The following is a 19,534-nucleotide window of genomic DNA, read 5'->3' on the forward strand; positions in this document are numbered from 1 at the left end:
GAGTGTGGCTTGGCGCCACACTTTTTGATCTTGTCTACAGTAGGATGAATTTTATTGTGCACGTGATACTGGAGCCTGAAGGTTAAAACAAAACCCCTTTAAGGCCCAATAAACATAATCCGATGGGCATATTTACTACGCAAAAATTATGACGTACACAGTAACTGACCTCCGATGGCGCTCTCTCCCGGCTAGCGTTAGCTTGGTGTCCGAAACATTCCTCAGTTTATTTTAGCGCTGTAAGCTGCTCCTAAAGCCGCATATCCTGCTACAATCTTCGTCAGCGTTTGTATTTTCAAAGAGCACCTTCAGTATTCCTATCACCAAGGTCACGGTTGGACTTATGTTTAAATTATGGCACGTTTTGCCTACAAGGAAAGATTCGCAGGGATTTCATTGCGGGGAGGAGGTAAGTCGTATGTTATTAGTCGGTTCGCACGCATTGCCTGTACGTGACCGCCAAGCAATTTTAGCTGCGACTGAAGTCGTGATGGCTTATCGTGCCCATGCATCGATTCAACGATAGGGGTAGTCCCAAGTTATTAACTTAACCTGATAGTCTGAACTTAATTCTTGCAGGTCTCGATTTATCGGCGTTGTTTGTATCCCTAGGTGAGTCAGCAGGGAACAAAATAAGTGTGGGGTAGCAGAATCCAGAAGTTATCTCGCCTCACTCTCCAATACCCAATTTATATTTCATGAAACAAATAAAGCATATTCTAATGTTTTATTGGAACTATATTATTGAAATATGCTTTCATTTTAAAAACTATTTGTCCTTTCGCGTTTTATGATTTGCTATTTTTACAGGTGACATTAAAATGTACATCGTTTTAAATAAAGTTCGAATGAATACTAAAAAACGGTTTAATTTATTTTACGGGCAAGTTCAATTTAAAAACATGTTATTGCTCCCCATCGTCGTAAAACAATAGGTTAGCACTGAAATCTCACAAATTTCTATATCAGTTGCATTATAACAAATAAGAAAGTTATTTTTGTATGTTTAACAATCATTTTCCACGCTATTATTCATCTCCGAAGAATGTTTATGCGTTCTTCACAAAAAAAGAAGGAACTAGCAAGGCATTATTTCTTATGACTCGCTGTATATAACAAATTCATATTCAAAATCTTAAAGGTTAAGCACATTTTGATTTCTAAGTCTGCAATTTCACAAAACGAGCCACTGCATGCGCTCCATTGTACAAATATCGTCTGCCGGTTTCCAAATATATTTTAGTGAACAGCTGGATCTTTCTCAAAGTTGTGCAAACTGGTATCCAGATTTTCAAGTACGCCAATTTTTCCCTTCTTTTCACGGTGCCTCTGTAACTTTCGAGTGCCTCTATTGAGGAGTAATTTTCTATCGCTCGCAAATGGACCATCACACTGTATATTGTACGAAACGCATAGGCGACATCGTCCCATGATTTCAGCAGCTGATTCACTGAGGCGTAGTACTTTGAAAATTGATGGAGAGGGAAAGGGCACGAGCATTATCTTGGAAATTTCCGCAAATGATAAAGTACGTTCGGGGCAAGAAACTCGGCAGCCACATGAGTTTCAAGATCAAACGGCGTTCGCGATGTATGGTGACCTCACTGTTGATTTGGAAATTTAGATTTAAAAGAAATGTAATGTGGAAATAATTCGGAAGCATCCTCATTTTTGGTCTTTGAATCGGATACTTGAGTAAGAATATACGAGTACGTAAGATGAAGGAAATCACAAAAAATCCAGTCTTGCGAGGAAAATCCACCAAGGCGGAAATCGAACCAGCAACCTCTGGGTTGGCTGACGTGGACGTAGCCTCGCTACAACTGCCGGCCGACAACGAGTATCATTTCCAACGCTTCAACAGCATGAAGTTCAATGAAAACTTTTCCAATCATCGGGAATTATAGAAATAGAGAATAAATTAATGGAACTTAAAGTATCATGGAGAGAATTCGTACTAGCTTTCATTAGCGATGACTTGAATGAATTATTTGATGATTAATTTATTTATAAAATAAATATCAAGTGAAGGCTAAGTTCTGTTCAAAAGTAGGGGCTCTAACGTATTTATTTGCGGTATGCCGCATGCTGCACTGACCTCTTTTGAGCATGTGCCATCCATTATACGTTTTCACATACGATAAGAACTCGCTAAACCAGTCCATCACTTTCTTGTCAATTCCGTCGAGTTTTACTGCGTGTGCAAGAGTTTGCAAAGAGGGGCTTCATCAAAGGTTCCCTTGTTGCGTAAACATTCAATATTCCGTCAAATATTTAATTTGGTTTTAGAATTCCATAAATAAATATGACAAATTGTACTTCACACTATCTTTTCCAATCTTAACCCATGATTCCTTGTACTTAGTATATTTCTAATGCACCGAACGGACATAGCAGAGCTTACGATTCGTCCTAAGAAGTAGCCTAGTTGTGGAAGTTATAGATATTATTCTGCAAGCACTCTGGTTCTAATTAGGTCCACTTTTATAGATGAGGGTGCTACGAGCAACCTTCCAATGAAGTGGTACTGTAATAAACCTTCTACCACCGACTTAAGAAATCTCGGATCTTACATTAGGGTAAAATGGTTCGCAGAGATGATGCAGGTGTCAGGAAACGATGTTAATTTGATAACGTGGAGTGGGCCCAGCACGTAGAGTCGGCCGGTTGGAATGCACGCATGAAGACTATAGGTAATAGTTTTTAGGTTCACAGGGATAAAAATAAAAAAAAGCTGTTAACATTAAAAGAAGTATGAATTCCTCCGCAAGGCATCACCCTTCTCTGCCATTAATCCACTTCGGGAAATGGTCCAGGAGTGGTTTAGTAAAAAGAGAGAGAGAGGCGAACGTTTACTTGGAATAGCCTAAGAGTAAAAGCCCTAAATTTCCAGTCCCTTTCAGGTCTTAGTACCATTTTTCCTGTTTCGGAAAACGAAATACCCACGAATAAGTGAATAACCGAACGGGATCGTATCCTGTTGTTTGCTCGCCTAATGGGTTGGCTCTCGTGGACGCATATCGAGTTATGACCCCGGAGAGACCTGCCTAATGGGGATCGTCGCGCGGAATGTGAAATTCTCCCGCGAAACATGACGTCGGATCTCAGTGGTCAGCACACCAACCAATGTCAAGGTGTGCTCGACCATTCTCCACGGCGACGCGGAATCACTCACAATCGATCCCCGCTCCTAAAACTGCCAATTAATGGAGCAGGGCTGTTGGGAGTGGGGCCTCTTGAGGGAGGGGAACGAGGCAGGGGGTAGGAGGAAATGAGGGTTAAAGCCGACTAGCCGGAGAAACACGATTTTCGACACGCTTTCGTTTAGGATGAGTTAACAGCTCAATTGGGCTTGAAAATCAATTGAATTCAATTATCCCTGAGACCGCTGGAGAGCCAGTCGCGAGTGCTGATGCTTCCATTTCTAATTCGATCATCTCAATTAGCAAAGCATAGGGAAAATAAATGCCGCGTGTGAATGTCGCGCCCTTGTTCCTATTAAGGTCATCCATCCGAAGTAAGTGATACCCGAGAGGATTTGGTTTTCATTGACCGTAATCTCACTGATGGCGATCCAGCCAATAAGTTTCGTGTCGATGCAGGGAGAATTGGGCGCTTGGGAACGGACGGGTAACTTGCCTTGCACGGAATTAATGTGGCAGATTAAAAAGGAATTCATTCAAGAGACCTAACTGAATCAAGGACATCTTTGGTGAAATGTTTCCTCCGTGTAATGGGAAAATGGCTCATTTAAAAAAATCACCCATTTTATGGAAAATTAAGTGTTAGACTGCAAAAATGCCACTTGGAGTCATTTAAAACGTTTCGAATTTGTTAAGAATTAGGACATAATGAAAAACACTAAATGAACTGAAGGTGCTAGAAGCTGTGATGTGTTGCGCTGGGGAGGAAAGGTTAGGATGGTTGAATAATTTTTGGAGTAGATCTTAGCCGGATGGGAAGTCCTCCCTTAATATTGACATCACACATATAAAACTCATATTATTTTTTGCAAGAAATGAGATCGTGAAAGTGAAACAGTTAATTAATAGGATTTGATTTACCTGTAAGAATAAAAATATTATACATGCCGGTAAAATAAATTCTTTACCGCAAAGAAACCTACTTTAACCGGCAGATTATCAATAATAACCGCACAGAAATAATAGCTGCATATAAAGTTATAAACTGTGGGAACAGTTAACGTATTCTGAACCAATAAATACTTTGATGGGGTATTCCTTCGAAGGATATTATTTTAAAGTACAACAGCAGGCCATTCATTTAGCTTCAAGGCTTGCGTTTCATATGTGAAAAGCTGAGGCATATTATGCTTGGTTAAAATAAAGACAGGTGGCAATAATTGTTTTCCGTGGTTTTCCTAAGTTGATATTAAAGAGCTCTATAACTGCGATCGTGGAAACGAGTTTAGGATCGATTCCATGAAATTTTAAAGTCATTGTCAGTCACGCGTTGAGCGGATGTTTTTGTCTTTCGCTTTCGCAAATAAAACTCAGGAAAATCTATTGCGCCACAATTATTATGCCCTGAATGGGATCGGGAAATCCTCGACCTTCGGGTTAATACGTAAGGCAACGGAGTGTGTGTGTTATGTCAACGATATCCATTACCCCGATCATCGGAAAGTTTCGTGACGTCCACACATGCATGCAACAATTAAGCCTATACACGAACGGTGCAAATATATATTAGTTAGCTAGCAAGACAATGTTTCCATGTAATAATAATTTTCCCGCTGTACGACAGGACTCCGGGAGTCGGAGTTTCGTAATGCACATTTCCTCTACATTCGCTACTTTGCACGGTAGCGATGAATTGCAGTTGACCAAATACCTCAAATTCAGGGTCAGCCGGTCACCTGTGGCGCTCTACTGTCATGTGCGGCTTGCTAGTATTATCGAAAATTTAATTCTGATATAAACTGGAGTTCCCACTGGACATCTTAAAAGTTTTATCTCTCGAAGGAGACATTTAAGCGACAGGAGCAGTATGCATATATACGTAACAAATCCGTGGAATAAATTATTCTATGTTCCATTTAAGTAAAAACCGAGCTTTTGAGGCTGAATTTATTCAAAAACAAATAAAACGAAAATATCCGACCGATAATTTTACAATAATTTGACTTAGAAATGCAACAAATGATGACTACATTAGGTAGGGTCCAACATTCGGCCCCCATTTGTCTGGTGCCAAGTTAGAATATGGATGAAAAAATAAATATAGAAAATAAATTTCAAATGCTGGAGGTGTAATACGGTAGGTAAAAAACGACCAAAAAACGAGTTTTTTACTAGAGCGCAAGTTTAATTGGAGGTTTTCTCGTTTGTATTTCCAGGAAAACGAAAGTTTGCTCGTCAAAAATTGGATGTAAATGCGTTTTGCTTTGAGAAATGGGATTGCCCTTGAGTCAAACTTTTAAGAATAGTTGGTCGTCATTTATGGCAATTCTAACCACATGATAAGCCACATTTTTATCGTTTTCCTGAAGCTTCTTCCTTCATAGTCTGTTGACTATAGTAGACAATAGACATACAAGTTTATCATTCCCGATACTTCACCGTTCTCGACGATCAATAAAGGAAATGACAATTGAAGAGATGGCTTTTAGTCACCGAGGACAAGACTTAATGCAACTAAATCTAGAGTGAATGGTGTTTTTTAAACCTCAAACACTTGACGCAAAATTAGCATTCAGTCCGTCATTGTCCTGGGTGGGAGGAGTATGCTCTTCTGATATTGCCAAGGACATTTAAAATTGTCCCATGGACTTGACTGTCATTTGATTTGTTGGCACTCTTAAATTCAATAGGTGGCCCACACCCTTCTGAATACGTAGCGGTCAAAAGAAGAGGGGGATGAATAAAGAGCGGCCTGTTCGTGCCGCGGCAGCAATCCTTGAAATCGCTCCTAAATTAGCTCTTAATACTACCTTGATCAAAAAGTTCCCGGAATAACCACCGTGTGGCGCTCCCATCGTTCCGATTTGAGTTCTGTTTTTTTTGTTAAATTGGTACATCTGTTGTTGATATTCCCTTTACATCTTAGTGTCATAACTTGACATTTGCAAAAGTTACGTAGCCAAGAGTACATCTATCTCTGTGTGTGTTGGCGATTTTTTACAATTGCAGAAATGGATTTAAATTTGCAACAACGAACTTGTATTAAATTTTGCGTAAAAAACGGATTTAGTGGCGCACGGACGTTGGAAATGTTGGAAAAGTGTTTCGGCAACGATTCTCTAAAAAAAACGGTCGTTTACCAGTGGCACGAGCGGTTCAGAAGTGGTCGTGAGTCAATCGAAGATGATGAACGCAGTGGCAGACCATCGACATCGAAAGTCGGTGAAAAAATTGATAAAGTAAAAGAAATGTTGGTCAATAACCGCAAATTAACCATCAGAGAAATAGCGGAGGACTTGAACATTGCCTATGGATCCGCCCAAGACATTGTGGTTAATGATTTGGGTTTCCGTCGTGTAGCAGCAAAGTTGGTGCCAAAAGACCTCAATTTCATGCAAAAAAGAGACCGTGTTGACGTCGCAAAAGACATGATTTGCGAGGCTGAATCCGATCCCACATTCATCAAAAGGATCATTACTGGAGACGAGACGTGGGTTTATGAGTACGACACGCAATCCAGACATCAGGCAAGTGAATGGCGTTCACCAAATGAGCCGAGACCAAAAAAACCACGTCGTTTTCAGTCAAAAAAGAAGGCAATGCTGACGGTTTTCATGGATTACAACGGTGTAGTGCATCATGAATTTTTGCCAGAAGGCCAGACAGTAAACAAAGAGTATTATTTGGGCGTTATGAGACGTTTGCGTGAAGCAATTCGCCGAAAGAGACCAGAAATGTGGGCAGAAAACTCGTGGATTTTGCACCATGATACCGCACCGTCGCACAGTGCTATCATTATTCGTAATTTTTTGACGAAAAATGCAACAAATACCATCCAACAGCCACCGAATTCACCTGATTTGGCTCCCTGTGACTTCTTTCTGTTCAATCGAGTTAAAAAACCATTACGGGGAACGCGTTTTAGCAGCCGAGAGGAAGTAATGGAAAAATCGCAGGAAGCACTGATGGACATACCGAAAACCGAATATAAAAAATGTTTCGAGGATTGGATCAAGCGCTGGCATAAGTGTGTTGCAGTCGATGGGGATTACTTTGAAGGGGACAATATAGATTTAGATGAATAAACTTGTATTTTTAATTTTCTGAATAAATTCCGGGAAATTTTTGATCAAGGTAGTATCTCTATGGTAAATGTGTGGAATATTTCGCCGCTCACCTACTTGCGATGCCTCCGTTCATCTTAATTTACAAGGCAGACCACGAACTCTGGCTAGCCCTGATATTGTGGCCAGAATCGCATATTTCAACGAAGTTGAAACATCCTATTTTCAATAGTATAAGCACAATCTTGGGTCGAAGTCTGGATGAAAGGGCAATGTACGGATGTCTTCGAGTGCGTATTTTATACAAGCATTATTTCGATTGCTCACTTTGTTGTTGCAGAATATACGAACCGTAGAGATACAATAAACCGGAAGTCCATGTGACTTCTAGAACTAGCAGTGTTGTTCACCTTAGACTTAAAACGACAATGGTCAGCAACTCAGGCTTTCGATCACGTGGTAGCGTTCTACAGGGTCGCACCCAAAAGTGGTAGTTGATGGAACTTTCCAAATAATTTTTCCGGGAACAATCTTTTCAAGAAAGTGCACGTTCCTTAATTAGGCTACCGTGTACGCTACGCTACTCTAAAAGTATCTCCACCAGCGTAAATGAAATATCGAACCATCGGTGGAACTTTTGACGAAAATACGCTCGAGATAATCTGAACAATGGGTTTTAGTCAGGCAATTCATTCCCACGAAAGGGCGTTTCAGAACACAAATATATAAAAGATATTCGCATGAGCTTCGTAAGATAAAATTTGGAAAATCGGAAACGAGAAATATTTCTACCACGCTGGCCATACAGCAAATAAAACATTTTTTGTATGTAAAACAGTCCTTTACACTTTTATCTTTTAGTGTCCAAAGACGATCAATTGACCTTTCCAACTTTACGTATCGCTTCGGTTCAGGACCTTTTAAATCGTATTTTTTTTCATGACCGTGAGAAAGCAGATGATTTCAGTTCAAGTTTTGCTGTTAGGAACTCACTCAAATTGGATTGCGGACGCCATATTTCTATCCAACAACACGTATGATTGTTTTTGACTTCGAACCTTGACAAATTGAATGTGTATAAACAGTCCAACTTAAAGGAAGCTTTCTGTGTAAATGATCAGTGTATATTTTCTTGCTACTCTATTTGTTTTAAATTCAAACTCACACAAGTTGCGGGCGCTAGAATTATGTATTCTCTGCTGGAAATATGCTCTAAAATTAACCTGATCAGTGAGAGTATTTTAGCAGTTTTTTCTACGAATGTTAATAGCAATTGTCACCATCTCAAATGTGCAGTCAAAAAGAAGTTTTTTGTCACTAGTTTTGCGAATTAATCAATCACAAATCCAACATCAGCTTGATAATTATTAATGGCACATCATAATATGTTTCATATCTTTTAAGTCCTCGTCCAGGTTCCAACTGAAAAAATCCCACCGCAATTTTATTTGGTTTCTTACTGTAATAATTGGCTTAATCCATTAAAATAATATATACGTACTTCTATTTAAGTAGCCATATGGTAATAAAGAGTTTATTGGCCTATATAATGGAGATGGAAGGCTCATTACCGAATCATATTCCCATAGTCATGTTTAACATTGTGTGACGCATAGGGACCACTGATATATTAATGATTCTGCAAAGCTGCTTCCCTTTTACTATTCTGTCAACCCAACATACGCTTTCTCATTACTCTCCCAGAACGCTGGGAATAATCTATCATGTCGTTTACCTGCAGGTTGGGATAGGGCCTCGGGGTAAGTTGGCAAGGATTGAACTTGGAAAGTGAAGTTCAGCAGTGGGGCAAGTAAGCGTATTGATGGAATAAGCTTTTTATGTTTCCCTGTAAACTGTTAAGTCTATAAAAAATAATACTTTGACCGAGATATGTGCCGAAAGTTGAAATATTTTGTTAATAGTATCACCTCCTGCATCGTGAGTTTTAGTTTTATGAGTTTTTCACAAGTTCAAACGTATTTTCGGGATAAAAAAATGTATCTGCGGCAATTTTGATTCACTATTCCCAAATTAAGTCAACAGATTGTCTCGTTTAAGATTAACTACTAAATGTAACAATTTCAGAGTGTAAAAATCATTCGCCTTAACTGGGATCCTTTAAAAGCCCCAAAAAAATTTCAGAGTTTAAGAGGACGCCTCGATAGCTTAAGTGGCTAAAGCACTCGACCGGATATTGAGGGATCTGGGCTCGTATCCCAGTCAAGGCGAATGATTTTTACACTCTGAAATTGTTGCATTGAAATGCACATTAGCGGATTACTCCGTTAAAAGTTACTGTTTCGGCATATCCAGCAGTTTCTTTGGAATTTAACTACTCAATTTTCAAAACTACAATTTACCCCTTGAAAATCGAATGGAGAATTAAAAGCCAAGAAAAGCAATGAATGACAAAGAGTCATTCTAACCAAACGCAAACTTCCAAGTAGTTTATATTTTTATAAAATAAATTTATTGCTAACTTATTTTATTGTGTTCCAAAGTTTCGGAAAACACATGTAACATTATTATACAAATGTAGTCCAGAGAAACCGTTTGGAAACCCTCTTTTACAGTCAAATTGGTGCTCGAAGATATGAAGCTTACACTCATCGGAGAAGGAAGGCCCAATACCTGAAATCACACTTTGGAATAATCCAGCACATGAGAAGCCGTTCTTTCGCCGGGAGTCACAAGTTAATACGAGGGTCATCCGGAAAGTAGTACCCGTTCGTGCCGAAGTGCTGACGACGCGAGTAGCCGCTGGACGAGGTCAGATAGCTTCAGTGGCTTGTCTGCCTTCTCTGAGCCAAGTTGCGTGACGCTAGCATTGCCTGTGTTGTTTCTGTGATTGTTTACAATGTTTAAAAAAATTGAGAACGCCGCCAGTTGTGAAGTGAGGGCAGTGATTAAATTCCTCAATGCAAGAAACGTTCGCCCATGTGATATTCATCGCCAATTAAAGGAGGTGTATGGAGACAATGTAATGGACGAGTCGTCTGTTCGGCGGTGGTGTCGCAACTTCAACATGGGGAGGGGGAACACACACGACGATGAGCGTTCGGAGAGACCGTCTGTCATTACAGACCAACTGGTGAGCTCAGTTGACGAATTCGTGAGGAACGATCGGCGCGTCACAATTGATGACATCTGTGAGCATTTTCCCAATGTTTCTCGAACAATTGTTCATGAAATTGTTAAACACCATCTGCATTATGCAAAAATTTGTGCAAGATGGGTCCCTCGCGTATCTCAATGAGCTGGCGGCGAAGGACTATGCAGCAGGAATACAGAAACTTGTCACACGTTATGACAAATGCCTTAATTTGCTTGGAGATTATGTTGAGAAGTAGTTTAAAGTATCCTCTTTCAAATAAAATTTTTTATGTTTGTTAATATTTACTTTTGTGTCTTTATTTCACGAACGGGTACTACTTTCCGGATGACCCTCGTAATTTGAAATTGTAATCGACCAGCACAGTGTGGCGACAGCCGGCAGAGACGGTGCCGTTCTCCCGCTCCCGGCTAAGGAACATTATCGTGAGCCTCGGATTTTTAGGTGAATACACGCTAGCGAGCATTGGAGCCCATGTAGAATGTGTGCTTCAGAACTTTGATAATAGTTAATGTTAATAATTTTAGTACCTAGCAGAATCATAATTGCTGTAATAGCCTTTTAAAATTTTCTTGTTGCAGTAGTAGTGCCGAAGGCGTAAAAACAATGCCGAACTGTGATAAAAAAATAAACATTTGGCAAAAACTATTATAGGTTTTCTGAGGCATACATTGCTGTTTCGGCGATAGTTACAGTGAATAAACCTCATCCATTGAATCTCACATTTTTAACCGCTAAGAAAATTTGAATAATTACCTAGAATACATAATTTTATGTCTCATATGCGCTGAACATCAGATGGTCATTTAAAATGAGCACCCACCCGTGGATGAAATGAGTAATAGAGTCGTTTTTCGCGATCCAATGATAATAATTGAATAATGGAATTTTGCTTCCAAATCATTGAAGGGGAAGTTTTCGGGTCGGTAACCACAAGGGGAAGTTGAAGAAAAGACATGTAAAGATGTACAAAAAGGACGAATGAAAACTGTGATCTGGAGTGTAATTGTACGGCTCCGAGAATAGGTCGTCAAAGCGAAAAAACAAGGGTAGATTGATTGTAGGCTTTTGAGATTTACATGGGGAGAATAATGTCAGAAATTAAATGAACAAAAAGTAAAAAACATAGGTTAGAAAAGGTGAGGTAAAAGAGACGCTTGATGTAAGAATTTTGAGGGAAAGAGGAAAAGCGGGAAGTGGTAGGAACAGGTTTGCCTATAAAGAGTTAAGAAGTGTGACAGGAGGAAACGTTGGAACGTTGGGTAAGCGCAGTGGAGGAAAAGACATGGTATTTTGGGCGTAGGGAAGGGAGATAGAAAGTGCATGGAGCTGAAAATTAGTCTATTGTAATCTGTGGTTTTCGATTATTTACTATCGTTTTGGACAGAGCTTCGAAATATGGCAGTGCGTGAACCTTGGGACCATCATGATCTCACAATGATCGGTAGACGACCAGGGAAAAAAAACAACTAAAATCTTAATGTATACTAAGAAAATATTTTTATCACACCATGGGTTACATACAATACACCGCTACGTGCAGGAATGATCAGCACCTTTACGTCAGGGGCTACACGTCTGCAGATTGACAACTTTCTGGATTTTCTTGACTTTCCAAGGTTTTCGGTCACAAAAGAGGGTATCGAAAAGGAAATATGAAGATCATTGGAAAACTTAGTCAAATTAATTTTACCGATAAAAAATACCCTACGAGAAATAAAAGGAGAATTGATCCCTATACAATAAAATGACCAGGTTATCTTTCATTCATTGGTAAAAAATTGAAAAAAAATGAAACAAAAAACCCGTTCAAACGTATCGCTCAAAAATTTATTACCATAAAAAGAAACACAAACATTATTCTTGTAATCATTCCCTCACAAGTCGATTTTAACTATTAAACGGCCTCAGAATATATCCTCAGCACTGGTTATATGCAGGGTCGGTTCTTCCTTGGTGTTGATGTACGAGTTCTCGTACATCTCGAGATGTCGTAGTTCTCCTTTTAGGTAAGAAAAATAAGTGATTATGACTCTTGACACCTGCACCACGTACTATCTTTCGTATTTCATGGACACAAATTTTGCACGTTGTTTTTACTATTACAGTGAACGTGGACAGTAAATCTTGGAACATGCTAAAGTAATTACCGAATGCACTTTCCCACAAAACCTTGCGCGGAAACTTGGTCGTTGAAGTAAGATAATAGGCGAAGATCTGAGTCTTTTGAGAGATGTGTATGCGGGGGATGGAAAAAGGAAAATTCATGGAAAGTAAAACAAAGGAAGAAACACTAGGCGGTGGAAGTAGGGAAGGAGAGAGAGAGAGAGTTACGAGAAATCCAAAAAAGGCAGGAAAGGTGGATTCAGAACATTAAGATTGGCGATGAGATGTCGAAGACTGTGAATAGAGGGAATAACAAGCGAGGTAGAGGAAAAAAGGATAGGCATGTTGGACGGAGTGAAGGGAGGAAGAAAGCATGTGGAATTAAAGAAGGGTTGTTGAAGTGAAGGGTATTCAGTTTCTTGCTAGGCGAGGCTTGGAAGCGCAGTGGTATCTAGCCGGCGATCATCCAAACCTATCTATCGGTAGATGGCAAAAATAAACATGTACTTCGAAGCACTCACGAGAAAATTCGCTCGAGAAGAACGTTTTCGCACTAGGACAGGATCGAACTTAGTTCCGCAACTTAGGAAAACCGTTCAAAATCTTCTTTGTTTGAAGAGAGTCATCATGAGCGCCATATTCATTTTTCTTAGCCATTAAAAAGGTCCCATCAATTGAGGGTGCATACGCAAAGGGTTACAGCTCGTTGTAACACAACTACTCTAATAATTGCGGCAAAAATACTGGCGATCAACAACAACCATTAGCGCTTCCTGTGACAAGCAGCCAACCCTGAAAAGCGAGGAAACATTTCCTGACTCCATCCGGACCGTAAAACGTCAACATATAAAGTTGACGTATGCATCAGTAATAGCAGCAGTTTAAAACTTTCCTTGAGTCAATTTCTCCTCAAACGAGAAATTGTTGCAAATAAATGAAAAAAGCATTAGGATTCACTGAAATTTACAATTATGTTATTTATCTAGTGGAGAACGTCGCACTAAACAAGGCAGGAGAGTCATTATGGGCTGGCGCGCGACCACCGACGTCACTTACGCCATATAAATGAAGCGGGGGTAATAAATGGAAGTAAAAATTAAGAGAACTCAGGCAGGGTGGTGAATATCCCGGGATTTATATGAGCGTCTTTTAAACCACAGGCGCCGTGGGGATCAAATATTTGACGCCCCAACCGACGACATAAAAACAGGTAAACCCCATCCGACACTAAGTAGGAACGAGAATGCAAACGTGAATTCCCCAGCTTGCGAATGGGGCCGAAGTCCTTGTCGAGGGAAACCAGATTACCATTTTTAGGCCAAGTATTCCCATTTTGAATGACGAGAAAACTCAGTAAACCTCTCTCCGATTATAAAGCCTCTTAGCTGAACATAATTTCTTTGCTCAGGATTAACCCATGTTCACTAAAATACTAGTGCATGTGTGATTATTCGCCTCACTTATATTGTCTTGGGAGTATCTTCGATTAATGTCTGCCAAAATGCGACTTGTCTTTACTTCCACGGGCGTCACTCTAATGGTATCTGTTCCATTGGTGTCAACGTTCCCTCGGTACTTTTCAGCTTAAGGAGGACACTTCGATAAAGGTTTTGTGACCAATCTTAGTTTTCTTTTAATATTTGACGGAGGGGAGAAAAGGATACCTCTGCATTAGAACAGCCTACTGATCGGAAAGGGGATCGGCATCAGGAATGCTCTTCCCAATTCCTTAATCACCATTAATGGGTTACAAAAATTTACTTCTTCCGAAGGGAAATGAAGCCAAGATTTCAAGGCAGGGGTAGCTGAATAAGGAGAGAAAAAAGTTTACGTGGAATCTCTGTCACAACAGCGCTCTGAGGTTGAGGTTTGCCATTAAACTAGCGTGTGCCAAATCTGTGGTCTATTAGTCACTTCTTTTTTCTGATCATTCAAAGTCCGTGGGCCCGTGCCAGCGTAAAAGCAACCAATTCTTCTTCTATGACACTCCGGCGTGATCTATTAAATCACGTATGGCAAATGTGGAAAAAATATGGCTAATTCTTATATACACCTTATATGTATAATCCATGATAATACAGGTATCAAGGTCCTATCAATCAAATGTAAAAGAGAATGCACTTTTCTACAGAGATAGGTTTTCTATTTCATTTGATGGATTAAAAAAACCCCACAAAGTAAAGCCTGATCGAGTAAGGTTTAAGATTCCATCGGCAAAATCAATTTTCTAAGTCTTTTGGTGGGTTTATTGCTACACTAATTCATATTTGTCATCCAAATACACGGGAGAAGGAACTTTTAAAAAAATGAACCCCATTTTCTAGGAGGCCTTATCAATGATTTAAGAAATGCGACACAGATTAAGGCATCATAACTAGTTGAAGACTTTGAAATAAAACTTCCACGCTATCTGAAATTGCATGGCAGGAAAACTGTTGGCTGCTGAAGTGTATATGTTTTGTCTTAAGTGAATATTCTACCTCCCTTCACGTATGTATATATATATATATATATATATATATATATATATATATATATATACATATATATATACATATATATATATACATATATATATATATATACATATAAGGAAATTCTGTTGGGATTACCGAATGCCTTCATGTGCATATTTGATTTACGACTTCATAGCACCAAAACTCTGGAATTAGAAACGAGTTAGTGGATGGTCCAATATCCAAATGGATATCCAAAGTGTTGAGTTAACATTTTTTTCCTAAGAAAAACCCATCGAAAAATATTTTCAGCAAATGGAATAGGACAGTAAAACTGAAAATGACTCATGGATTCAAACAGAAGGGAAAGTTGCTAATTTACAAAACAATTGAACAAACACGTCAATTCCAATATTTCCAAGAAAATTAAAACTGATATGATCTTAGTTTTCCACCACTGAAATTGTAAACAGATGATCAAAACTTTAAACCATGGATCGTTGTCATTATAAAACTGGAAAAATATCAAATGTAATTTAGGTGTTTGATGTCTCTAGACACTAGAGTTATGAAGAGTGGAAATGGGAAAGAAGGAGTGGATAGATAGCAAGAGAGAATTTGGACACGATCGAAGAGCAGCACGAAATGAAAATGAGAAAAATCGATTTTTAGGCGAAGCATCTCCTCGTGAAGACAAGCGAAAGAATGAAAATATAATTGTTCAAATACGGAACAACCAAAAACTTGAGGAATCAAAAATGCAACTATCTCTGGCTCGAGGGCACCTATGAAGGTGAGTACGGATTCATCATTGCTGTGGAAAAAATATATCATCATTTCAAAATTCCTATTCAAGCATCAGAAATAACTGCACCATCAGCATTGCAAGGTACTTCACAAGTATAAAAATGAAAATTCACCGTCAGAATTGGATTATACGTGCAAGTATAAGGACCCAACAGAATGCCAACAAAGAGTTCATAGGTGTGAAAATATACATGTATTACATTTGGGTATTATTTTACCAAGTCAAGGCTTCCAATGTCAACTTTAATTTAATTAATTCTTTCGCCGTTCGTGTATCCTGTCTGACGGAGAAAAAGACTTCCGTATGTTAACATTGCTACGAAATCCCTGAGCAGGAGAAAATCGTAATGAAAATTCACGGGAGCGATTAATTCTTAAGTTTATTACCGAAGTTGTGCTTGGATGAGAAAGAACGGCTTATGGGAGAAGATTGGAGTCTAGAAGAAGTCGATGCCAACCCTAATCAACCCAAAGGTTGACTTGATAGACAAGGGTAGAGCTCGCGCACTAGGAAGGTCAATAAGGCATGAAATTCACACATCTGGGTAGGGGAGCCAGTTCCTTTCCACGTCGCTTCCCATGAAGATCTGGTACCCGAAAAATCACACATCTCGGGGGCGGGTGATGGTGTCTAAGCATACTAATACCTTTATACGAACATATCAATTTCAATTACATAAAGTTCATATGGTTCTTACCACTCAACAAATTTTGTCTTTCGGCAAAGGAAAGGGGAAAATTAGAGACTCCTAAATTTATGTTATAACTCTTAAGTGCTAACGCGAGTGTAAAATATCTTTGAGGACCTCTCTAAGAGAGCCTCATGAAAATATGCAACCCATTAAAGCTTAGCAACATTTAATATAATGGTGCTTAACGTGTCGCATACATTGAGGCCGAAACCCAACCAAAACTCAATTTCGCTAGGTCACGTTGGTGACAGGCAAAACTAGTGGGATCCTTCACTCATTTTTCATCTTATTGGGAAGGCAGATGCCCTGATCGTTTATCATTGTAGCCTGTATCGTATGTAAGAAACAAGAGAAACAAAATCGTCAGATAAGCACGCAGTTCGATTCAGTTAATTCAGAATATAACGTCCACAACTATCTTTTGTTTTCACGACGAAATTTTTCTGGACACATTTAAAATACGTGGCTGGGTGAGCAGAATTATTATCATGGCATGATTCTCATCCCACTATAATAGCTAATGCAGACCCGTATGCGATGGACTTTTAAAAGTGATGGAGAGCGAGGGGATATCATTAGAAATTAGAAGTTTACTTTGGCTCTCGGCCTCGATGATGTTTATGGTAACACACTATACATCAACTTGGTGGTTAAGCTGAAAATATCTTTCTCACAAAACGTACTCCCATTAAAAAGCGGCTGCCCAATGCTTTATAAAATACTTTCTTATAAAAAGGGAAAATAATTCACGCACTTGGCGTCATACTTCCGACTGAATGAGTATTAGGTATTAGTCCAGTGCAAACACTGGCTGTTTATATTTTAAACACCCGGACACCTAGGGGAAAGCCACTGCCTAATGTTGCTCGTCGTTAGTTCAGCATACACTTCTTTCTCAGCGTATTTTTTATTCAGTGGCACGCAATTTCGAATGGGCAAGCACAAACTAAACGATGCAATTTCACGTTACTGTGGCAAACTTAAATATCCCCCATGTGAAAGATGAAGATTCAGATTTCACCTTTGGTTTTGCGTATTTGAAAACATTTCCTAGGATGATTCGGCGTGATATACGAATAGTGTGGCAATTTCCGTACTGGTCACTAGGGAGGTCATTGAAAATTAATTCTTGGACTCTATCTTGCGTCACAAGTCGATCATCTGAAGAGAACACGACAAAACACTTAGGTTCTTCGGATAGCGCATTGACCCATCATAAGCCTTTTATTTAATTGAATATATTGAAACCATTACAAATCATCCTCGTGAGACAGCAATCTATCGTTTGGTAGGAATCCCTCTTAATGATACATCCTTAGAGAAGCAGAACTCAGGCTCATGAAAAAAAAATTTCAAGGAAAAAAACGAAACCTAATGATAAATGGAAGTCTTGGATAATAATTTTAACCAAGTATTTGTACTTACGTATACGGGCACTCTTGATTTGGCAACAGCAATGTTGACGACAATTTTCCTGAAGAAGAATTCACTGCCTTTGTCGGTCAATAAGATGAAATGAACAGGCATCCTCTTCGCAGTGGATAGGAGACTCTCAATGCACTCCTCGAATATCCTGGTAAATTTGGCGGACGATGAGACTGACACATCACCTCCTTCTGAGGGAAATGTCACAATCATTACTATATGCACGACGCCGACCCCGTCAGGGTCCGTAATCATTGCCCTGTTTACGGCATCAACAGAATCGGCATCGTTGGACAAGGAAGACACTTGCATGAGGCCCCTGGACACATCCGAAGTCACCCACGGCCCCAATTTCCCCGCAGGAACATGGCTGGTGCCTTGATTGCTCCCATCCGAGCCGTCGGCGGAAGCTTGGGCGTCTAGGACGGCCGCTATGAGGGCACTAGCCTCTGCGTCGACAAGCATGCGGGTGAGGCCACATGACATGCTGAGAACGGTGACTAGGAAGAGCAGCAGGGATGCTGCGAACTTTTTCTGCCTCTTCCTCTTGAGTTTCTTCCGTTTCTCACAGTCGATCCTAGTTGCGGGTGGTGTATGCATCGCTATCATGGTGGATGCATACGAAGCGTCATTCTCTTCCTGGATCTCCAGTTTTCCTACTAAACGCGACCCGAAAGTTCACCCGATATTATAATGTTTACTCAAAAAAGGGTGCGCAGGGAAGAATGCAAGATACGGAAAAAACAAAAAAACGCTTATCTGCAGTCGAGGTTCCTACAGCTCTGCCTTCATGCCCACATTCGCTCGCGAGCAAATATTATTCCTGGAGCCTAGAATTTCGCACACTCTTCACCTACCTACGTCACTACATTCATCCTAGGCTGTCAACAGTATTTTGTCCTTCGAGGAGGTTGGAGAATACTCGGACATGCCATCCTGAGGGCGCCGTGTTTTCCCTTCACCATTTTCACTCCGCTGCAAGGGCACGCCGGTAAGACGAGTAACAGTGCATTCTCCGCGGAAGAATTTTCATTGCCAACCCCGCTTCTCCCCACGAATCACAACTACTGCGTCTGATCCTTCCCACCGACGCTCTCGATACGCCCTACCATCTCCACTTTACTTTCCCTCTTCTCCCACGATCCTCCTCGCCAGATGTCAAGGGCCGAGCGCCCCGCAAGCCCAACACCGAATGAGCGCTGGACTGACGTGATCAGCTGTTCGGCTCACTCGGCCCTCCCTCGGGCCGACTGAGTCCACTACATAGGCGTGGGTTAGCGTAAGAACTTCCTTTGCTCGCCGCCAGGGTGCTTCTACTTCTGAGTTTAACGTCACCGCCGCCGTCGTCGCTGCCCCAGAAATTCAATCCTCTTATTCAATTTGCAGCGTACCGTCGTCTCGGCGAGTGGTCGCCTTTGATGGATTGTTATCTTTGAGGATAATGACTGTTATAACTTTGGATGAGGAGGAAATAATGAATAGTTAGTCACTTGATGATGCTTGGTAAAGCGGTGCACGGCTGTGTTTGAGAGGCGATGGGGATGGTCACGAAAGAGTACGCTCTCAAGGCACTGAAGGAAAGGGACTAGCGACCCATGCGTTGCGGCCGGCAGAGTCCCGGGTCGCACCCTTATCAGATAATTTATTCGGATAACTGTGAATAAAAAAAATACCTTCGAAAATATATAACGGTATTACTTTCGTGATAATCATGGCAGTAAGCAACCTT

General features: G+C 40.2%; 1 protein-coding gene across 1 annotated transcript in view; it reads right to left on the minus strand.

The window, feature by feature from the left end:
• LOC139695229 (xyloside xylosyltransferase 1-like) overlaps positions 1–19,064 on the minus strand; it is a 91,865-nt gene extending 72,801 nt beyond the window's left edge. Inside the window, exon 1 of the mRNA XM_071593914.1 lies at positions 17,806–19,064. Within this exon, the coding sequence (XP_071450015.1) occupies positions 17,806–18,414 (609 nt within the window). The 5' untranslated portion in view covers positions 18,415–19,064. The remainder of the gene's footprint in view (positions 1–17,805) is intronic.
• Positions 19,065–19,534: the final 470 nt, after the last annotated feature.

This window comes from Hetaerina americana, unplaced genomic scaffold (genome assembly GCF_022747635.1).
Source record: "Hetaerina americana unplaced genomic scaffold, ioHetAmer1.1.p SCAF_6, whole genome shotgun sequence".
NCBI lineage: Eukaryota > Metazoa > Arthropoda > Insecta > Odonata > Calopterygidae > Hetaerina > Hetaerina americana.